Here is a 24,578-nt window from a genome sequence, read left to right as displayed (position 1 = left end):
TACTGCTGCAATTAGAAAATTGCTTAGCTTTACAGTTACCTGGAGCTATAAAGCTGTCATAGTGTTATTTACATCAAACTTTATTATTCTGTTGATGTTTGTTTCATAAGTGCATGATTTGTTAGGTACAACAGAAGGGCTGCCATGCAACTCTTTTAACATAATTTTAATGTAATGGAAGCTTGATTGACCTACTAATGGAACGTCAGATTTCCAACTTCAATTAGAGATTCAAAACTTTATTACCGTAATTGGGCAACATTCGGCAATACTCTGATAAAGCATAGAGGGGAGGGGCGAAATACCGGTAGGACCAGTCCCACCATGCAGAACATGCATCTCCTGCAAGACAATTACAAGGCTGAAATGACGAGAGCTATGGGCACAATCCCCCTACCTAATGCTCAATTTAAATGAGAAATGACGTCAGTGGTGTATGCTAATAGTGCAGACCTAAAAGGGAAATCGAAATGCAGGAAAGTGTTTTGAGAAACAACTGCTTATAATTTTAAAAATAATCTTTTGCTTTTGTTTTCTGCCAGTGAGCTGATATAAGTTTCAAAAATTGCAAGGTATATAAAAAAAAGGAACTACTCAATTTCTATTGCTGACTTTTAAACAGGCAGCAAAGAATCATAGGAACTCTAGTCCCTATGATATTTGGTGCTTACATGGGGAACTATTCCCAACACACTCAGCAGTGAGCATGATTATATTAATGAAGCTGCCCAATTGTAATTTCACTAATAGAACAGTTGCACCATAATTTCAACACCTTGAATTGTTTACAATTCTCATCTGCAAGATGATGTCTCAAAGCACTTTACATTGAGGAAAAACAGTAGATGTCAAGCAAAAGGGAAAACAGGTTCAGATGGCAAGGTGGGGCAAAGGCATAGTCAAAGAGAAGGGTTTTGAATGCAAAGGCAGAGGGACCTTGGCAGGGAGCTCCAGAACGCAGGAGTGTAATGGCTGAACAAGCAGCTACCAGTGGTGAGCAGAGCGAATGGGGGACAATGGGTATCCCAGTATTAGAGGAATGAGAATGGTTTACAACAACGTGGTATACAACAAACAACACCTTGAACATAGTAAATAGGGATGCAAGGTTGGAGGGGATTACTAAATTAGGGTCGACTCTCTGGGCTTCGGAGAGCCAGTGGAGCTTTGAGAGGACAATGGTGGTAGGAACATGGGACTTCATGTAAGCAAGAATGCAGGCTGTAGCATTTTGAAGGAGCTGTAAAATGTGAAGGATTGAAGCTGGCTATGAAAGCATAGAGTAGTTGATCTTTGAGGTGAAGAAATCAGAGTAGGGTTGAGGCAGCAATGGTGGAAAGGTGAGGGCAGAGGTGTTCTGGAGCTGGCAGAAAGTGGTCTTGGTAACCGAGAAGGTGTGGAGGAAACCAAGCTGCCTAATTTGGCCCGTTATAACTGGGTCTTCAAATAAATTAAATAGAATTTGAAGGACGATTAGAATTACAGGCTAGAATTGGCACAATCGCCAAAAAAATAGACTTTGTCAGCAGACATGTTGTTTTACCAGCAATCTCTCACCACCATTCCAAACGGGTTTGTTAAAGCCCATGATACTAGTGCGCAGGGCTTCCAGAACAAGCTGTTCATATTAAATTAAGTGTTAGCTGAGCAGTATAACAAAAGCTATTTTTAAAAAGCCCCAATTTTTAAAAGAAAAACAATTTTGGCTGTTGAGAGAAGGAATAGACTTCAAAGAGCCAAAGACATGTTTAGCTTCTATAATGGTTATAAATAAACCAACAGATATTAAAAATGAAACTTGCCTAATTCTTTACAGCCGATAGTAAAAATATATTATTGCCAGGAAGAGTCAGGTTGAAGGTTCAGTCCAGACCCGTGGTCTCTTATTCTGAGTTTACACAGCGAGAAAAGAGGCCATCCATAATTGTCATTATTTGAACAAGAGCACTTAGTTGTGCGGGAGGGGGGTGGTTATTGCTTTGTATACAGCATTATATAAGCATTAAACTGATCAATTTTCACAATTTTTACAGCACTCTTTTGGATGTGGGACAGGAGTTGTAAACTAAAGAGAGTGTTCTTTGTACTCCTGACAAAGATGATAATTATGGATGGTCCCTAACACAGTGTGGCTTTGTTCTATTTTTATGTTAAAAGTACGGTGAGGTTGAACTGGTTAATCCAAAACAAGTCTGGATTAGTTTCATATTCATGGTTGAATGTTCTTTTTTTAAAAAATTTACCCAGGCTGCACCAAGCTCTGCCCTTATGGAACTACTCTGTAAATGGCATACATAAAAACACCTGGGAGCCTGACTGAAGTGAGCAGCTGTGGTTTGATAACTTAGACAAAACAATAGAGATTATGTGTAGGTCTATCAAAATATGACTAAACATTTTGTCGTGAGATTGTATCTCTTAATTGAACTTCTCAAGTGGTTTTACATAAAAATTGTACTTTAAAATTTTAATTCAAAATGTGTCCCACATACTGTAGTGTAAGGCAGGTATGATCTTATAATCCAGCTCGATATGAATGGGCAATACATGTCCTCCAGGAGAGCCTATAAATAATCTTAAATATTTAATATTTCCAGCCATTTTCGATGTTTCTCATGTTTAGAAAATTTGGAGATACACATCTCTTACAAAGCCATCAGTGGCAATAGTGTATCACATATTCTATCTCTCCCAACTCCCAATGCAGGCAAACCTCCTGACTGCTTCAGACAGGGCAGAGCAGATAGGGCAGGCTATTTCAGACTCTTACTTCCATTCCATGTAAAATAACAGAATTGGTCATCAGGAGTAATCCTGAGGATCATCTGTACGACAATAACCTAGTTAACAACAGTCAGCATGGATTCAGAAGGGAAAGAAATAAAAACAGAAAATGCCAGAAAAGCCGGAGTTGAGTCGACTCTGTTTCTTTCTCCACAGATGTTGCCTCACTTGCTGAGCTTCTCCAGCATTTTCTGTTTTTATTTTGCATTTTCAGCATCTGCAGTATTTTGCTTTTGATTCAGAAGTGAAAGATCCTGCACCTTCCTCAACTTCTTTGATGAAGTGACAACCGAAGTGGACTGTGGGAGGTCCTATGACATGGTGTACCTTGACTTTTGATAAAGTTCCATATAAAAGGCTATTAATTAAACTCAAATCTGCAGAAATTCAGGGTAAACCCTAGAAGGAATAAGAAACTGGCAGAAGGGTAGGAGGCAATAAGTACTTGTTAGAGGAGTTATACAAGAGTGAGGGGGAAGTACTGAATCGGGTACCTTAGGGCTCATTACTGGGACCACTACTGTTTTTAATTTACATCAATGGCCTAGATTCAAAAGCTGAACGTAAAATGGGCAGATTTGCAGACGATACTAAACCAGGAGGGGCAGTGGAATCAAAGGAGGCAGTTCAGAAATTACAGAATGAGTTGGATAAACTATAAAAGTGGGCAGATCAATGGGAGATGAAATTTATTGCAGACAAACGTAAAGTGCTAAACATGAACGGTGTTGAAAGCGCCACGGATGAAGTTGAGGAAACCTAGGAATCTTATTTAGCGTTGAGTCTACTATGTCCAACCAATAAAGCTAATAGGATGTTGAACTATATAGCCAAAACAGTATAATACAAGTCGGAGGAGGTAATGATCCATTAGACTGCATCCAGTTCTGGTCACGAAGAAACAAGAGAGACATTCAAACACTGGAGGCAGTGCAGAGAAGAGGCACAAGGTTGATCCCCTGTGTCCATGGTCTGAGTTATGAGAAAAAAAGTGGATAAACTAGCCTTTTCATCTTGGAAAGGAAGTATCTGAGAGATGATCTTAGAGGTATATAAGATTTTTAAGGATTAAAGGAAGTTAACCCATAACATTACATTAAATTAAGCAATGGGAGTAGTACAAGGGGACACAGGTTCAAACTAGTAAAAGATCATTTTAGGACCGATGTCAGGAAATTCTTCTTCACACAAGGGGATCAACATGTGGAATAAACTTCCAGAGTATTGGAAGCAAAAGCCTTGGAATCATTTAAGAAATTATTGGATGCTAGTATCTCTAGAATGGATGAATTAAGATGGGCTGAATGGCTTTCTTCATCTGCTGTAGTGATCGTGAAGTTTTCAAGCACTATCATGTGTTTGAAATTCCCCAGAAAGATTGGGAAACTTGTAAAGTATTTTGCACTATATTCCATTCTATGCTCAGTAGGTTGCCTCCAGGAGAGAAATGAGCTAATTCAATAGCAATGCTGTAGGAACAAGAGAATTTCTTTGCTATTTTAATACAGTGAAACGTGGCCTTCTAGTCCCCATAATTAAACAGTCATGTCTCCTAAGCAGACATTTTAGAGCCAGTAAGTTCTAACTGAATTTCATAGGAGGTGCACCTCCTGCTAATGCAGCACAGTCACTGGTTAGAAATGACAGGAAGAAGAGCCTATATATCCAACTCCTATAGGAGGGATACCCAACCTGCGGCCCCAAGCCTTGGCAATCAGTCCTCAGAGTCCAGGCAACTCCGTTCTATTTGTACTTACATTTATTTGCTGGTTTGTCGTGTTTGAATTTTGTGGGCCTGTAACTTTGGAAAAGGCTTTTTCTAGCACCGTTATGTTATTGACAAATAAGTCCTAAATCAAACCACCAAGATCTGTTAAATCTATGTATAAATAAATGGAAACAGTTGATTTAAACATTATATTTAGCTCTCAAGGATCCATGGTACAGATCTATCTGACCGATGAAGACAAAAGTTTGAATACCCCTACTCCATAGGATCCCATATAATTACTTTGGTGAGGAATGGTCATTTAAATCTTGAAATTATTATCCTGCAAATCTTAATTGTTTCATTATTTACTATTCACATGACTACTGTAGCTAGGAGAATCCAAATAATCTTTAATTTTATGGCCAATAGATCAAAACTTGATTTGGGAAGGACTTTCACCAGCACAAATCTATATTTAGGCCATATTTTAAATACATTTATGTTTAAGCAAACTGCACTCTAAACCACATGAACCTGTATGACTGCTCTGCTACTGTAATGTGTTAAAGAATACATTTTTGACACCTGTGAGTGGCAAGCATAGAAATCAGATTGGACATTTTCTAACAAAATTATGAAATAATTTTCAGTGATTATTGGTAATAAAATAAAGGCAGTTTCACATAACATGTACACACTGTATCTCGCAGTTCTGACTTCAACGTCAGTGCCATGAGGTAAATGAAGAAGCACTGATGCTTCTGGAGGTGACTAGCCCTACACGAAAAGGTGGTTTTTGCAGGCAGCTCTGAAAGCCCTAGCACTACTAGTGGCAAATGTAAATGCTGCCTTTGGCAAAACTAGATACCGTTTTTTCTTGCCACATGGGGGCAGAGCACTGTGTCCACCCATACAGGCTAGCAATGCAACATTCACAGCCTTTGGGGAAGCTTTAGCAGCCAGAAAGTGAAATTCATTAACTGTGACTTTCAAACAATTCCACAGTTCACTCACAAATAAGGGGTGGATTCCACAGCACCAGCAGCCGAGGGCATTAGAAAACCACCTGTTCTTAGTGCGCTTCTCTATTAGAGAGGATAAATTGTTCTCAGAACTTCTGCTTTATGAGAAACTGTTGTAAAGATTCTGGACTGCTTGATGTATGTTAAGTAGATCAGACACATGCATTGATGAAATCAAAATGCTGACATTCACTTTTGCTTGGAAACTGAGCATTGCTCTGAAGTGCCCATATCTAGCACTCATACTGGTGTGACAAGCTGTGCAAATTGATTGTGAGCCTAACAAACAGAAAGAAAAACAAGTTTATTTTTCCCTCATTCAGTACTTACTTATCTAGTTCTGTTTGCTTTTTTCACTGATAAGGTTTAAGTGTTGGGAAACAGTGACCCATACAAACCAGTGTGTAGCCCTTGGGTCTTGTGAAGGGCTTATCTCTCTGATAGTTTAATAGCTGCCTTAGTCACGCTTTGATAGCATGTTGCGGAATTATTAAAGTCTCATTTATACCTCAACAACAAATTCAGATTTGCAGAAAAAAAATCAAGTTTAATTTTGAGGGCAGTTCATAGTAATCTCCACTGGCCACAACTCATGCCAGGTCTGCTGCTGGGAGTTCATCCAATATCTCCCAATACATGAATCATTTTCTCTCTAATTTCCTTCCCCTCTTGAAGTCTCATATTGGACGACAGTTCTATAGATGTCAGTAGCCGTCCAACATGTCATGGACATTCATGTGTCAGCATGGCCAGTGAATGTTGGTAGACTATTCAACAATGAGGATATTACAAGTACACACGATCCTATTGTCCACACACATGCATTTTCCAGGGGGAATCATTGGATAACAACAAAGAACAATAAACCCTGTCTGAGAATAATTGTATTGGCCCCACCACCAACTCAGTGGAGATCAACCAACTTAAGTTATACCAGGGATTAAACATGAAATCTTTCTGGTCTGGATGGCTAACACAACATAGTGCATTTGTCACTGAGGTTTCAGGGGAGCCACGGGACAGCAGGGAGTATGCAAACACATGGCGGCATGTCAATGTGAAGCATCGGCACACCAATGCATTGCATAACAGAATGCATGTTCAAGGAGGTGGAAGGCCAGGCATTTCCACAAGGAGGAAGGAACAATCGGAGTTATCCTTCACCTTGGATCACACTCACACCACAGATGAGTTAGGAATCAATATTACAAGAAGCACTATTGGTGTAAAAATGTTTTGAATTAACTGATGAACAGTTATCATGTTGGGCCTCTTTTACTGTTCAGGTGGATAGTAAAGATCACAAGGCATCATTCGGAAAAGAAGAGGATGTTCTTCCGGTTTCCTGGCCAAACATTCTTCCCTAGACCAGCATCACCAAAAACAGATTAACCCATGGCTGTTTATCGGATGTTATTTTGAACAAAATGGCTGCCGTTTGTTTAGACAAATACAGTCACTGCACTTTAGAAGTAATGCGTTTAATGTGAAATGCTTCAAAAGTTTTCAATCTGATTAGGTGCTACATAAATGCAAGTATATTTTCCTTTTTTTAGGTAATATATTTGCCCAAGAACTTTTTTTCTTGCTTGGTCTTATGTGCAGTGTTGCAAGTAAGGCTTCATAAGTGCCAAAGTTACACAGTACTTGTAACTAAAGTAGACAAAAGTTTATCTGTGTTTTAAGTTCTAAAGAAATCAATTCTGTATCACATCCTTGAGCAGATGAATAATGTGCAACTCATGGGTATTAAGGCAGAGCGGTAAATGATGTAAAAGTATGAAAGTATTCTGTTTGGTTAGTTTGGAGAGTGACTTTGATTTGTAAGTGTGAATAACTCAAGCTTATATTTTTAAATATACCATGATATATACCAACCAGTTTAGAGTTCATATGGACAAAGTATGTTTTAACAAACTCTATTTTGCTTCCTTGCCATATTGAATTTGACAAAACCCAATATTTGGTTTAAATCATCCAAGTGCTGACTTGTTGAGATCAGCCTTGGGCCTTTTTTGATGTACTGTACTGTATATCTATGAGGCAGAACAAGCCAGAGAGCCAGGACTTTGTGTTGATGAAGACCTACCTCAAAGGAGCTAATAAAAGGATTCAACTCTTAGGATTGCTCTGGGGAGGGTCATTAACTAATTAACTCCTTCTGGCAGCAGCCCAGAGCACAGAAGGCATTGTTCTCATCTTTTTTTAGATTAGTGTTTTGATTGAATTTTCCCAGTTTTGGAATCCCTGCCATACCACAATCCCTTAGATCCACGATCCACACATCCATCTATGGCTGGGAAAGTAGGCAAATGGATGAGAGACTGCTTCAGTGTTACTGACTGTGGGAATATCAGCTCCATCAGCCATCATGGTGGCCTGATGATTGACAGGGTTGCCAACCCTGGTTGGATGTACCATGCCTGATCATGTGGCATTTGATCATGTGACATTTTGGTCATGTGACAACTAATCACATGATGTCTGATCACATGGAGCTTTCCCACAGTTTGCAAATGTTATTGCATTTACCTTATAAAAGTTGGGTCCCCTGTAATTGAGTGTCTTTGCTTGCAGTTTTGCCCTACCGGTTGTGGCATGAGAAGTTTGAGAACTGGGAGGCCACTCAGAGCAGACGAAGGAAGTACGCAGGCACGATGTTCAGACGCAAAGCTCTACCATTGTTCTAGGTTGCTAGCTGCAGTGCTTGGGGACTTCCAGACATCTAGGAGGGTTGGCAACCCTAATGCTACCAGTAGCTCTCCCCAAAAGACAGTTATTTCTAGCATGGAAATAATTCCTGTGGTTCAGCCTCTCAAGCATCTGGTGCTTCCTGTTACAGGTAGCACCAACAGCTTCTGCACAAAGTGGTCACATTTAAATAATTTGAGATTATTTTGAAGATGCTACAGAAATAGTCCTGGTAGGAGCAGGGGGAGTTGTACGGAGCCTTGGTCAGACCCCATCTAGAGAACTGCATTCAGTTTTGGACACTGCACCTCAGGAAGGATATTTTGGCCTTGGATGGGGTACAGCGCAGATTCACCAGAATGTTACCAGGGCTTAGAGAGTTAAATTATGAGGACAGGTTACATAAACTTGGCTGGAATTCTCTTAAGTATAGAAGGCTAAGGGGTAATCTAATTGAGGTGTTTAAAATGATAAAAGGATTTGCGAGTGTAGATACAGAGAAGTTATTTCCTCCGGTGGGGGAAATCCAGAATGAGGCATAATCATAAAATCAGAGCTGGGCCATTCAGGAGTGAAATCAGGAAGCACTTTTTCACACATAGGACATCAGTAATTCTGGAAAATTCAGAATTCTCTCCTCCAAAAGGTTGTGGTGCTGGGTCAATTGAAATTTTCAAAACTGAGATCGATAGATTTTTGTTGGGTAAAAGGCATCAAGGGATATGGATCAAAGGTGGGTAAAGAGAGCAGAGGTATGGATCATCCATGATCTAATTGAATTGCGGAACAGGCTCGAGGGATTGAATGGCCTACTCCTCTTCCAGTCTTCCTATGAAATATCACAATTCAGTCAGAAATATCAGTATTTCAGTGCATTCTATATTAGTCCATCAGCAGGTAAGTGTAGGGAGAAAAGTCCTGTTAACATTTAAAAAGTTCCTAGATGCCAGAAACCTTTATTAAAAATGTTATAATTGGTGGAAATACAAACTCCGTATCCCTATTGCCACCCTCTCTAAAACTTTGCAGTTTGTTTTAGTATTGACCAGTTACATTTTCCAAGAGAATGCTGCAGATGAAACCACATTCACAGCTTTTTGACCATAACGCAAAACGATGGATGTGATTGGTAATTATCCCCACGGCTAACAACTTCTTTACATGTTGGACGAAACAAGATGGTCTGCTACAAACTGTGCTGTGTTTAAGCCCAGTGGGGAGGGAGGGTCGGAGAGTCCCGGTGGGATGTGGATCAGTATAGCGGGGAAGGAAGTATGCAGATACAAACCATAGGTGTAAAGCTTTACTTTTCTCCTGGATTGCTACGAGCAGTGCCCAGGAGATTCATCTTCCATTCCAGGAGTCCCAGACAATCGGGAGGTTGGCAATCTTAGAAAAGATGCAATGGTGGTGGGGGGGGGGGGGGGGGGGGGCAGGCAATTTTAAAAAGGAACTGATTGGAATAGAAAAGTTACCACAAGTATTTACCTAAAGCAGTTATTGCTGCAGCCAAAGCATGAACAGCTATTATTTGGGAACTTTACTGCGTACTGCTCACCAGCACAGCCTGACCTGCAAATGGAAACTTATCCTGTGCCAGTCGGTCTGGATGCCCAACTGTCAATGCTCCGCCTTCTCTCATAAGTGCACTGCTGCTGCCCATCAACTCTATTTTCCTATTTTCTACAGCAGTGCCCGGGAGATTTATCTGTCGTTCTGGGGGACACTCAGACAATCCAAGAGGGTTGGCAACCCTACTGATTGATCAACAGACAGAACTTATATATGGGGCTGTAGATTCTATCAAGAACGTAGGATTATCACCATATGATTAGCTTAGTGCCTCAGCCCCCTGTTAGAGACCTAAGTGGTAGGCCAGCAGTTGCGTATTACTCAGGTCCTGTGACAGGATTCCCTGTTTGAAGAGGAAACCCATGTCAAGTGCAAAAGCAAACAAAGAAAAACTGGGATCACATTAAAAGGTACAGAAACTCCTTCAGAGGGGAAATTCAGAGTCAAGCTTTATCTTAAATGACCACATTATAAATGTCTTTGCATTGAATGAGTTTCTGTTTTTCCACTGTTTCGTTACAAAATTAACTCTTTTTGAACAACATGATGGTTATACTTTGAACTTTTATTCTATTTCAGTAACTGGCCCCAGAGCAACACTTCCATTTAACTTTCTAGGGCAAATTTTAAGAAATCATATCCCTGGGATTAATTAAAACTAATGAACTGACAATTAACTGACCCCTGCCTTAGAATTCTTGATATGTACAGGCAAAGCTCTGCACTGGGATCGTGAATTCATAATATTTATATATCTTGTATCTCCACAGTGGCATCTTGCTGAGTGCCATTTTGTTCCCCAATTTTCTTCCTTTCTTACCTGAAGGCACTTATTCTTGCTAGGATACAGGCAATGGTTACCCTCTATATCTTGCCCAGGTAGCTATTATTTGCATGAGCCTTGACAGTGACTGTCAGTAAGCTATTCCACTGTGGGGCCTTTGAAGTCAAACCTGATCTTGTCATTACCACTTGCCAACAGGGAGTCACTCAGTAGCAATCAGGAACAAAGTCTGGTGGATTTTATCCCCCCCATCCCTTCCTATCCTGTGGCACAATGGTAGTGAATCTGGGACCTTCTTAGTGCTTGTGCCTCAGTGTATTTACTCACTGAGCCATTAAAGGAGCTAAAAATATAATTTGATTTCAAGCTACTGTACTGCTGATTGTTGCTATGCTCGTGTTTCACCTGAGAACTCAGACTCTGCCCTGAAGCTGCGCACATCAAACTGAATGTTTATTTTTGTTTGAAATTCCATGGTATTTAATAAATGAAATAATTGACGGAGCAATTTTTTTTCACAAATTAGCCAACAAAAAAAAAACAAATATTTGAGGTCAAAGTGCCTTTGGATTTCCTTCACTCAGCTTTATTATTCCTACTATCGGAAAACATGTGCTAATATTTGGACCACACCCTGGTGCAAAAAGCCATTCAGCCTGGCAAATTCTCCTATTTATAAAGTATTTGTTATCTTGGGCAGAACCGATTCCAAAGAGATTCATTATCTGACCCTTGTATGTTGGCCCTTCTAACCAGGAGGCAAAGAGGCCAGATAGATTTTCTTGCCATTGTTCTATGGTCAGGAATTTCTACCTCTCAGTGCTTAGTAGGAGGCACAAACAAATGTGATGAATGGGGAAAAATCTAATTATGTCAAGGGAGATTAATAGCCTTTCCAACCTGCAAATACAAGGGTTTATATAGGTGATATCTGAGAAAAAGCTTGATACAGGAAAGCGGTAGTGCATGAGGTAATGAGAAAGCATCATCCCTGGGACCCATTTTAAAAACTCAGAATGCTGATTACTATTAACATCCTTTTTTTATTTTTATACTGCCTTTTTAAAAAATATATTTTGTTTGAACAGTGAGTGATGATGATAGTCTCAAGGGTCTTAGTTTGAAAGCTTTACCAAGCTCTTCTCCAGGAGTTAGCTTTATTAGTGTGATTGAGGGTGGTGTAAGGGTTGCATTGTCTAGCAGCTAGGGTGTATATTGAAGAGTCTGATGGCCCTTTCCCTCCCTTCCTTTCATACGTTTACTAGAAATACTATCTTACAATGTTAATGCAACTCCCCCATACTATCATTCATAAAAGAATCAGCACATAACCTTAAGTGTTTAACAAGCTTGTGATTTGGTGTAAAAAAGCCACATTCCCAGCAACAAGTGTGATGTTTCATAGAAATTCACTACTCAAAAGCTTAAATTTCTAACAAAGTACAAAAACAGACCCCTGCAGTCATTTCCACAGCATTATTTTTTCAACATATAGTTTTTTTTTCTTTTTCCGCCAAATAAAAGCATTGATTCCTTGCTAGGTACAGTTCCATTGGCACCTTGTCCGATGTACCCACTGTTATACTTAAAGAACTTTCTATGACAGAACCACCACCACCACCCGTGTAATTATCATTCACTGCATAATACATTTAATCTAATTAATCTCCAGGCTTCTGCCAAAGGAATACTCACTCCAAGTATGAATACTTTGGTTGGATGATCTACACAGCTGAAGACCGTTATACTTTTCAACCCCAATCATTTTACTGCAGCTATTTCTGTCAGTATAATCTTAGATACCTCTTCAACCATTTCACCATTTTTAATAGTATTGCCAACAAATTACATACTTATTAACACTGTCCTAACTCTCAGGGAAAGGAACTTTAAGCAACTTTCATCACTTCAATCCTATCTGTTTAGAACAATCCAGAATTATAAGGCAGTTCAGCTCTGGTCTATTCAAAACCTTCAGCAATACTAATACTAAATATTATCCTGAGATCCAAACCATGGTTCATCAGTTACCCTTTTTGTCTTTCATTATTGATGATGTCATTTTATTCAAATCCAGTAATGTTCAATATTTTGGGGACATATTTTGTTGCAGCTCATTGTGCCCTAGGAAGCTATTTAAAGTTAAACCAGCACCTTTGGCAATTTTTAAATTCCCCTTTAACACAATTTGCCCCTTTTCTTTAAGCACTAACACATAAATATAATGTAAGTCTTTCTTTCTTAACATCTTTCACAACGTCAGGAAGTCTCAAAGTGCTTTGCAGCCAATTGTAAAGTACTTTTGAAATTTAGTCACTGTTGTAATGTAGGAAATGCAGCAGCCAATTTGCACACAGCACGGTCTCACAAACAGTAATGAGATAATGACCAGATAAGCTGTCTTAGTAATGTTATTTGAGGGATAAATATTGACCAGGACACCAGGAGAGCTCCCCTGCTCTTCTTCAAAATAGTGCCGTGGGATCTTTTATGTCCACCCAAGAGGGTGGGCAGGGCCTCGGTTTAACGTCTCATCAGAAAGATGCCAGCTCCAACAGTGCAGCACTCCCTCAGTATTGCACTGGAGTGTTAGCCTAGACTTTATTCTCAAGTCTCTGGAGTGGGACTTGAACCCACAACCTTCTGACTCAGAGACAAGAGTGCTACCACTGAGCCATAGCTGACACCTAGTGACACTTAGCGAGGTAGGATTCCATGGACATGTAACAGAAACTGAGAATTGAACCGGAGACCTTCTAGTCTGTATGGCATAGACCCAGTAGGTCCAACCTCTTGCTTTCTACACTAATGATTTTCTTAGTGTTTCACCCCACAGGACAGTTAGTGAACTAAATTACCCAGCTAACACCTCACTCGTTAATCCAGCTCCATCTCCTGTTCCAACACAGAACTCAACAGTGTATACGTTACAGTCTTATCAGTACATAGAATCTCAAAAGCCCTATAATTTTCATCCACATAATTAAACACACTTTCAGTTATAATTTTCCTGTCAGGAAGCGTACCTGGCAACACTGAGCAAGCATTGTTGCATTATCAGAAATGTAAACTAGCTCTGGACATACACAGTTTCATACACTCTCATCTGACGTCAGTGAACTGGTACTAGGCCATGGCACACTAGTGTGATTTGTTTGCTTTTAAATGCCTGACACACCTGCGTGAGTTATGCCTGCCAGCTCAAAAAATGGAATAGATAGACCGTGTTTTGTATATAGGGCACACAAAACAAGAACACAAATCTTGCCTCCATGTTATATCCAAAGTAATTTTTTTTTTAAGTAGCCCCAATGGCTTTGAAGAAATTTCTCTGTTCGTTGCAAACAGTATACCCCGGTTCGAACCCTGGTTTGTGCTAAGTTAACTGATCTTAGCCCAGGCTGATAGAGCCACTACACTTAGTTAGGGGAGGGAAAAATTGGCTCGGGACCTCATTTCTGATCACTACACAATAACTCCTACTGGAAGTGCATGTTTGTAGATGTTGGTGAAAGACAAGATTAGGCTCAACTGTACATGGTCAAGATAGCCTGCCAGAACTTGCTGGCAAGACTCAAGTGTTTGAATGGGTGCCTTTCTTTTTCACGCTTTAAGGGTTAAGGTTAATGATTTGTTTCTTCTTGATGAACAAGAATAGTAATAAAACACTGATGCAGCCCTAGAGCAGTATTGCAGTGTATTTCAGGCAATCTTCGCGCTGGAATAGGTTAGATTTGCAGCTACTGGTTACCAATTATCGTGCTGTAAATTGGGTGGCTGGTAGCTGTTCTCCTCCCACTTTGCTCCATGGCATAGTTTCCGGGCATGAGGAAGAGTAAGGCGACCATTGGAGGTTTGCCAGGCAGATCAGGCTGCATGAGAGGTGCTGTATGAATCACATCACCTCTGCAGACAGAAGTTACCAGATGATTAATGCATGCGGAGGTCCCTCTTCCCAAAGGAAGCTGGGAGAGCAGACTCAATGGCACCACTAAATACATCACTACCTGACTAACCATAATGTTGGTAACTTCCTCAGAAGCACTCCAATCATAGAATGTTAGCTTTTAGTGGTACTCAGAGGAGGCATGCCTCGGCGATTAACAGGCAGCCTACTCTTGCCACCAACCATATCTGCAAGCCCTGGCACACCTACATGGCAAGGACTTGGGAAGACTATGGGGGTGAATTTGGTCTTCGGCGATAGTGCAAAATAAGTGATAAAAAATCAGCAGTCTATTTTAAAACCAGCTGCCGATTTGCTACCGCCCGTATTGCGCTACTGCTGAAGACCAATTTCATCCCCCCTATGCCCCATGTCTTCACGGGGTCCAGGCCAGCAGACAGCTGGATGCAGAATTGTGGCATCTATTTTTTTAAATTCGTTCATGGGATGTGGGCGTCGCTGGCGAGGCCAGCATTTATTGCCCATCCCTAATTGCCCTTGAGAAGGTGGTGGTGAGCCACCTTCTTGAACCGCTGCAGTCCGTGTGGTGAAGGTTCTCCCACAGTGCTGTTAGGAAGGGAGTTCCAGGATTTTGACCCAGCGACGATGAAGGAACAGCGATATATTTCCAAGTCGGGATGGTGTGTGACTTGGAGGGGAACGTGCAGGTGGTGTTGTTCCCATGTACCTGCTGCCCTTGTCCTTCTAGGTGGTAGAGGTCGCAGGTTTGGGAGGTGCTGTCGAAGAAGCCTTGGCGAGTTGCTGCAGTGCATCCTGAGGGTAGTACAAACTGCAGCCACTGTGCGCCGGAAGGACATCTGAAACTCCTATGTTGTAAAAGACTGGCACATCCATCAACAATAATAGTGAGCTGATCATTGACTCCACCTCCTTGTGGCATGCTGCACTGCTGACCTTTGAGGAGTGGTATAGACCATTTGGGTCTAAAATGCCCCATATCATAAAATCTAGGCTTCCATCTCTAAAAACAGCAGATCTTTTTTAAAAGAGAAACAGGACCATTTTTATTATATAAATATGGGATCAATTTTAACTCCCTCCGCATGGTGGGAATGGGATAGTAGCACCTCAGAAATTGCAGATATACACTTACTGCCCCATTCCCGCGCTTTGCCTTTTTCCCAAGGGCTTCTCCATGGGTGGCCTATTTGACCACCTGTTTCAGACAGGAGCCTAATTCTAATATGGTAATCAGGGTCCTATAACACAATAGGGCCTTGAGACAATTTTGAGGTACAATGAGCCATGCATGTTCCGGCCATTGGCACCAGGCATTGAGCAGCCTAACCAGCGGTCCTTAAAGGCTACTCAAAAAAAACCTTTTAAAATGACATTTTATGAACAAATTTTTGTGGAGCCAGGAGGAGCATGAATTCCCACGCACCCCCACCCCCACCCCCACCTCCAGACCGACAAGCCACCTGTGAGCGCCAGAACAGCGCTCACAGTTGGCCAGCAATATTGAAATGAGATGCAACAGGCTCTTCAGGCAGGATTTTCAGCTTTTGCCTACATTTAGGGAATTAGAAATAGTTCTCAACCACTGGTTTGATTGAGAACGCCATGGGCAATCACTTAGTGATCATCTTTAAAATTTAGGTATATGGTCCTTTTCTTGAGATCATGGGTATTTTAAAGTTGTAAACAATTTTACAACACCAAGTTATAGTCCAGCAATTTTATTTTAAATTCACAAGCTTTCAGAGGCTACCTCCTTCCTCAGGTGGACGATGTGGAAATGAAATCCTCGAAATGAAATCGCATTTATAATTCACAGAACAATGCTTGGTGATTACAGACAGTTTTTTCAACTGCCCGTTGCCAAGGCAATCAGTGTGCAGACAGACAGGTGTTACCTGCAAGGTCTCAGAATATACAAATCACCAAAAAAAAACAACAAACAACAAAAAAAACCAGAGATAGAGAGGTAGAAACATAGAAAAGACAGCAACTGACCCGTTATATTAAAAACAGATAACATTTGTTCGCTGGTGGGGTAACGTGTAGCGTGACATGAACCCAAGATCCCGGTTGAGGCCGTCCTCATGGGTGCGGAACTTGGCTATCAATTTCTGCTCGACGATTTTGCGTTGTCGTGTGTCTCGAAGGCCGCCTTGGAGTACGCTTACCCGAAGGTCGGTGGATGAATGTCCATGACTGCTGAAGTGTTCCCCGACTGGGAGGGAACCCTCCTGTTTGGCGATTGTTGCGCGGTGTCCGTTCATCCGTTGTCGCAGCGTCTGCATGGTCTCACCAATGTACCATGCTCTGGGGCATCCTTTCCTGCAACGTATGAGGTAGACAACGTTGGCCGAGTCACAGGAGTATGAACCATGCACCTGGTGGGTGGTGTCCTCTCGTGTGATGGTGGTATCCGTGTCGATGATCTGGCATGTCTTGCAGAGGTTACTGTGGCAGGGTTGTGTGGTGTCGTGGACGCTGTTCTCTTGAAAGCTAGGTAATTTGCTGCGAACGATGGTCTGTTTGAGGTTGGGTGGCTGTTTAAAGGCGAGTAGTGGAGGTGTGGGGATGGCCATAGCGAGGTGTTCATCGTCATTAATGACATGTTGAAGGCTGCGGAGAACATGGCATAGTTTCTCCGCTCCGGGGAAGTACTGGACGACAAAGGGTACTCTGTTGGTTGCGTCCCGTGTTAGTCTCCTGAGGAGGTCTATGCGATTTTTTGCTGTGGCCCGTCGGAACTGTCGATCGATGAGTCGAGTGTCATATCCCGTTCTTACTAGGGCGTCTTTCAGCGTCTGTAGGTGTCCATCGCGTTCCTCCTCGTCTGAGCAGACCCTGTGTATTCGCAGGGTCTGTCCATAGGGGATGGCCTCTTTGACGTGGTTAGGGTGGAAGCTGGAAAAGTGGAGCATCGTGAGGTTGTCCGTGGGCTTGCGGTAGAGTGAGGTGCTGAGGTGCCCGTCTTTGATGGAGATTCGTGTGTCCAAGAAAGAAACTGATTCTGAGGAGTAGTCCATGGTGAGCTTGATGGTGGGATGGAACTTGTTGATGTTATCGTGTAGTTTCTTTAGTGATTCCTTGCCGTGGGTCCATAGAAAGAAAATGTCGTCGATGTATCTGGTGTATAGTGTTGGTTGGAGGTCTTGTGCAGTGAAGAAGTCCTGCTCGAACTTGTGCATGAAAATGTTGGCGTATTGGGGTGCGAATTTGGTCCCCATGGCTGTTCCGTGTGTTTGGGTAAAGAACTGGTTATCGAAGGTGAAGACATTGTGATCCAGGATGAAGCGGATGAGTTGTAGGATGGTGACGGAGATTGGCTGTTGTTGGTGTTGAGTAAAGTGCCATTGCCCTGTACAGGACCCACTTTATTTACATCCATCTATTTTAATTACAGGCGAGAAGCCGTACAAATGTACATGGGACGGTTGTGATTGGCGTTTCGCTCGTTCTGATGAACTCACAAGACACTACAGAAAACACACGGGAGCAAAACCCTTCAAGTGTATTGCCTGCGGTCGCTGCTTTTCACGTTCAGATCACTTGGCTCTCCACATGAAGAGACACCAGAACTAGGCCAATGCCTGGCGCCCAGACAACGAATGTGACTGATTTCTAAATGTACAGATGAACAAAGTACTGCCATTACACTTACACTTGCATATCACATTTACAGGAGATAAATAGTTTCATATTATTTCAAGGATATAATGTTGGTAGCAAAACATTTTCTTAACTGGAAGCCAATTATGCAAAACATTTAATTCACACAAAAAAAGAATTTTGTATTAATATTTATTTTGTATTTCCTGAAAGCAAGCCTGCTTTCCTATGCCTGAAATACTGTTTTAGTAGAAAACATGCGAATGTTAAGGAATTAATCACTGATCAGCAATAAATTGATATTCAACATATAATACTCTTGGAATTTAATTAACTGACAGCCATGCTTAAATGGCTGTATAATTAAGGGACAGGACAACACCTAGTGTAACACTATAGCTTGGAAATTACTGTAAGCAGTGTTATCATACAAACAATTAACACAATCTGATACTATTCCTCCCTATTATTTTAACAAGAGGTTTTAACTTGCTTATTTTAAATAATTTAACACCTAGTGAAGAGAGGAATTTAATATGAACACATTAAAGAGTTTATTCAGCGATTCTGCTCTCCCTGTGGGACCAGTTCGGAGAATCAGCACTAGAGAGTTGTAGCCATATCTGTGGCTTGCGCTCTCATTGCTGGGACCACAGGGTTGCTGAATTTACCCTTAAAGGTTAATGAATTCAGTATAATGTTTACTGTAACATCATTCACAGTCATTTCTTAGCTTATGTTGGAAAAAAAACAATGTTTTACGGGCTCATGAGAAGCCAGGAAGAATCAAACACCACTAATAGACTCAAATCAAAAAGGCACTTCATGTTAGACTGTAGCACTAATAATACTCGACATGGTAAAACCTGCAACAACTGCAGCACTCAAGCTGATTCAGGAATGCTTCTCTTTTCAACTGTGCATTCAGTCAAGAGATTTGATCAGCAGTATATGTCATCCAGGTTTTTCAGCACATCTAAGCTCTTAATTTCACTCTTACTTTTTCGGAAAAAAAAGTAAATGGGGTTCTCCTACAATGCTCAACTATTGTGAGCAATTATGCAGAAAATTGACAATTTAACCCCTGGATTAAAACACATTGAATGTTACCTCTGTATTTTGTGCCAAGACCTCCTGCTTAAAGTATGCTGTTACTATTTTTATTATCTTGGTGTACATGAACTGCTAAATATTGAACGCATCAACGAGGGGCATTTGAATGTAGACAATTTGCTTTAAATACAGGCGTCAGGTACTGCTGAACATTGTGAAGAAGGTAACTTTAAGAAAGTGTTGGATATTACGCACGGTGGAAAAAATGCTATAACTACTAATGGTCATTGGCTACTAAAACTACCGTAACTGGTGAACAAAAGCATCATGTGGGTATTGTACCCAACCGTTGACTCTGCTGGCTATTCTTACTATGTTAGCTATTATAAATCATTTTGATAGCCAGATTTTGTTTAAGGTTGATTCAACCATTGTTTTTTTAATTTCCCACCCAATCAGCTAGTTTCCATAAGCACTGATATCTGTGAAGTTTTATCACGAGGCTGAACAGATCATCACCCTGATTAAGGAATTTAGTAACCAATAAGGTTAAATGTATGTCCCTCAGGTAATATCAGCATTACTTCAATCAAAGATAATGGATATTCTAGCATACATCGTTTTATGTTTCAACACTTCATTTCAGGAAAATTTTGTAAGATTAACAGAAAAAATTCTAAATTGATATTATATAATTTGAAAAGATACTGAATGACAACAAGTAGGTAAATTGAAAAATGAACTAATGATGTGCTCCTATCACAGTGTGTGAAAAGTACACACACTGTTGATTGTTGTTATTAAGTGTAAATGTATGAACGTATTGCAATCATCAAAGTCTATCTGAAAATGCAAAGAGTTGAAATGAGGTTCCACAGGAACTATGTTAATCAGATTCAAGTTGGAGGGGCTTGGCAGCTACAGCTGAAGCATTCAATTGCCAGCACTAGGAACTTAGTTAGAATCTCAGGCCCTGAAATTCTTGGGGCTGAGAGCAGGGCATGTTTGAGGGGGTTCCCGGCAACTGCAGAAATTCTGCCATTTATACCCTTGAAAGGGCTCAGCAGAACCCATGACAGTTGATAGCTGACACAAGTTCTTTGAGGCCTTCTGAAAGACGCGTAACCTTACCCACCTAAGAAGAAGGAGATTAAGTGCCTTGTCTGAAGGCAAAATGGCTTTTGGAGCTGAAGATTGCAAAGTGTTTATTTTTTTCTTCTGTGCCATTGAGCCTAGCAGTACATCAGGCAGACTGGCTGCACCTTCTAAGGATGGATCAGGGCATATGCTGCTGTAGTGCCTTTGTAGGTGCCAGCAACCCAACCTGGGCTTTCAAATGACCCAGTCCCTTTTATTTGGCTGGGGTCCTCAACGTGGTGCTAGGGTGGGAAGGGGTTCCTCTCTTCCACACCTGCACCTCTAAAGCCGAACCCCAGGAATTCCAGGGCCTCGGTCATAATTCCCCAATCGCTTAGTGGGTGAACGTACCACATGATGTGATAGTGACCCATCCAGCCCAGAAAGGTCCCAGGTTGGTGTTAAGTTAGGTGATCTCAATCAGATTGGCAGTGAGGTTGCTACGATATCTCTCAGCTATTGAAGGGGAAAAGAAAAATCAGCCAGATCCTAATTGCTATCCAGTGACCTCTTCTGGAAAGTGCATGTTTGGGTAATGACACACATGGCTGTGATAGTCCATCCCCTCCTTCAGCCTTTACTATATAGAGTCGCACATGAAAATGGCCACTTGGATGAGGTACCCAGGGGCTACTGCCAGGTGTGGAAGTATATCCCAATATAAGTTATCAATTACAGGAGAGGAAAGGAGAGAACTGGAGAAGAAAAAAAAAATCAATCCCAACAATGACACTCACAATTCCCCTGGAGAGAATTTCACCAACTTGAAGTGGACGGGGCAGGTCAAGCAGTTAACAACATTGATGGCAGTAATTGAAATGTCCACATGTTGGACCACCATCACTGGCAATTAAGGAGAGTAGTATGGATAAGATGGTCTAACACTGAAGGAGAATGGGGGTGGGGGAGGAAATCTCGCAAACCACCTAAAAGATTGCAAAAGATGAATTTTGGAGACACTTTAATCGTTATATAATCAGCCAACGAAATCCACATTCATTCGGATGTTACACAAGGAACATGCAGCATGATTAACTTTGCTGCAAGATATTGTGTGGGGTTGTGTATTATTGGATGGAAAGTTTACACTAAACTTATGGACCATAGCGTTTTTAATTATACGTTAGTTTTCTATCAAGCACCCAAAGAAACAATGGTATGTAAATACTGGGATATTTAGTGATGTATATAATTTTTATAAGTTGTTAATGTTTATATTCAGAACAAAGGGGAAGAAAATGGTGGTAGTTTTGCTTCAGTTTGTTTTAAATGTATCACTTATTTTTATAATAGTGTTTCACAAATTTGAAGAAAAATCAAAAATCTGAATGTTTAAAAATAAAAATCTTCCGATATACAGTGATGTTGGATTTTGTTAAAAGCTGTATACTGTATAATAAGAGAAAGGGAACAAAATAAAATGCTGTTTATAGATGAAACATTACTCTGTTCATTTTCTTTTGTCAATATTCTCGGTTGACTTGGACTTCTAATTTATTTCAAAAGTGTTTATTTTGGTGTATAGATGAATAAAACTAAAAAGACAAATGGCCAATAGTATAGTGCTTAAGATGTCCATCCCCCATCCTTGTGGTTTACTGGCACATGACCCAAAATTTAATGACTGCCAGCTGCGCTTTTTTTCAGTAATCTCAGCTTGTCCCCCAGGAGGAGAAAGACTCTTAGGAAGTGAAGAAACTCACCTTGATGGAAAGAAGTACAATAACAAGATCAGCCTAAAGTGAATCATTTCCACCACATCTCCCCCACGGGGCTAGGTATCTTGGAAGTCACATGAATTCATCAAGCTCTCTTTTATTCTTAGAGTGTTTCAGAAGTTCTGAAGTGATTGGGATAACATTGCACAGACTGAGGGATGCAAAAGACTACAGAAATAAAATTTCACACAATAACCAGTACTTGGGTATAGAGGGTATAATTTCAATGTTTGCAGAAGACACGAGACTCAAATGTAATAATGTGGAGGATAGTAACAGACGTCAGGAGAACATAGACAGACTGGTGAAATGAGCAGACACATGGCAGATGAAATTTAATGCAGAGAGAAGTGTGAAGTGGTGCATTTTGGTAGGAAGAATGAGGAGAGGCAATATAAACTAAATGGTACAATTTTAAAGGGGTTGCAAGAACAGAGACCTGGGGGTGCACATACACAAATCTTTGAAGGTGGCAGGACAAGCTGAGAAGGCTGTTAAAAGAGCATATGGGCTTTATTAGAGGCGTAGAGTACAAAAGCAAGGACGTTATGCTAAACTTCTATAAAACAATCGTTAGGCCTCAGCTGGAGTATTGTGTTCAATTCTGGGCACCACACTTTAGGAAGGGTGGCAAGGCCTCAGAGAGGGTGCAGAAGAGATTTACTAGAATGGCACCAGGGACAAGGGACTTCAGTTATGTGGAGATGCTGGGGTTGTTCTCCTTAGAGTAGAAAAGGTTAAGAGAAGATTTGATAGAGGTGTTCAAAATCATGAACAGTTTTGGTAGTGTAAATAAGGCGAAACTGTTTCCAGTGGGTCGGCAGAAGGGTCTTTAACCAGAGGACACAAATTAAAGGTGATCAGCAAAAGAGCCACAGGCGAGGTGAGGAAACTTTTTTTTTAAACACAGAGAGTTGTAATGATCTGGAATGCACTGCCTGAAAGGGTGGTGGAAGCAGATTCAATAGTAACTTTCAAAAGAATTAGATAAATACTTGAAGGAAAAAAATTCTCAGGGCTATGGGGAAAGTTCAGGGTAATGGGACTAATTGGATAGCTCAAAGAGCCGACACAGGCACGATGGGCCAGATGGGCTCCTCCTGTGCTGTACCTACTATGATATGGAAGTCCCCTCTCACCATCTGGCTTCTATTGGAGAAACCTGGGCCCTGATATTAACGGGGAGGCGGAAAGTGTGCGAGGGAGCCTGGTAATGAGCGAAGAACCCTACAAGGCCAGGGACAAGGAGGCCACGCTGATCTTAACGATAGTGCCTCATTTAAATAATTCATTGCGGACACCCACCCGACAGCCAGCCAGGAGCCTCATCCAGGGCCTGAAACGCCACTGTAAATATTACAGCGTTAGAATGGAGGCCCTGGTGTCTGCTGACCCATAACTTGTGTGCCACAATTTTTCTGAGCACACAATAGCTTTAGTGTCATAGACATGGACAGGTCTGTGGATCAGTCATTGTCACCTTCCATTTTCATCCAAAGTATAATGAGAGCAGACAAAAAGCCCGTTAAGAGGAGGAAAGTTACAATACAATAATGAACATAAATTCTGGCTAGAAATCTAAGTTTTTCCAGATTTTGACAATTACACGCCCCCAGGCCAGCATCAATCTTTGCACGATTTAGGTTTGAACAAGAGCAAACTTTGACATGGTGGAAGCATCCATGTTTGTGGTGCTACGCGTCTGGCATCAACTTCGTTCCCTACTGTCTTGGGAGCATATTTCTGGAGGGCCTCTTGCCCCACTGTGGATATAGGATGCCCCTCCTTCTGTCCACCTCTTGCACCAAGGCCTCTAGTGCATCATCAGAGAACCTTGGTGCATGCACTCTCGCAGACCTGGCACCAACTCAGGTGAGGTGCCTGAAGATTGGAGGGTAGCAAATGTTGTGCCTTTGTTTAAGAAGGGCGGCAGGGAAAAGCCTGGGAACTACAGACCGGTGAGCCTGACATCTGTAGTGGGTAAGTTGTTAGAGGGTATTCTGAGAGACAGGATCTACAGGCATTTGGAGAGGCAGGGACTGATTAGGAACAGTCAGCATGGTTTTGTGAGAGGAAAATCATGTCTCACGAATTTGATTGAGTTTTTTGAAGGGGTAACCAAGAAGATAGATGAGGGCTGTGCAGTAGACGTGGTCTACATGGACTTTAGCAAAGCCTTTGACAAGGTACCGCATGGTAGGTTGTTACATAAGGTTAAATCTCACGGGATCCAAGGTGAGGTAGCCAATTGGATACAAAATTGGCTTGACGACAGAAGACAGAGGGTGGTTGTAGAGGGTTGTTTTTCCGACTGGAGGCCTGTGACCAGCGGTGTGCCTCAGGGATCGGTGCTGGGTCCACTGTTATTTGTTATTTATATTAATGATTTGGATGAGAATTTAGGAGGCATGGTTAGTAAGTTTGCAGATGACACCAAGATTGGTGGCATTGTGGACAGTGAAGAAGGTTATCTAGGATTGCAACGGGATCTTGATAAATTGGGCCAGTGGGCCGATGAATGGCAGATGGAGTTTAATATAGATAAATGTGAGGTGATGCATTTTGGAAGATCGAA

At 41.3% G+C, this 24,578-nt stretch overlaps 1 protein-coding gene across 2 annotated transcripts in view; it reads left to right on the top strand.

Moving 5' to 3' along the window:
* Window positions 1-21,724, top strand: part of klf5l (Kruppel like factor 5 like) — a 60,403-nt gene extending 38,679 nt beyond the window's left edge. For both annotated transcript variants that reach the window (XM_067996984.1, XM_067996983.1), the window contains one exon: window positions 17,890-21,724. In XM_067996984.1, coding sequence (XP_067853085.1) covers window positions 17,890-18,068 — 179 coding nt within the window. In that variant the 3' untranslated portion in view covers window positions 18,069-21,724. The remainder of the gene's footprint in view (window positions 1-17,889) is intronic.
* The last annotated feature ends 2,854 nt before the right edge of the window (window positions 21,725-24,578 follow it).

This window comes from Heptranchias perlo, chromosome 15 (assembly GCF_035084215.1).
Source record: "Heptranchias perlo isolate sHepPer1 chromosome 15, sHepPer1.hap1, whole genome shotgun sequence".
In the NCBI taxonomy this organism is placed as follows: domain Eukaryota; kingdom Metazoa; phylum Chordata; class Chondrichthyes; order Hexanchiformes; family Hexanchidae; genus Heptranchias; species Heptranchias perlo.
This window is presented reverse-complemented; position numbering and strand designations above follow the sequence as displayed.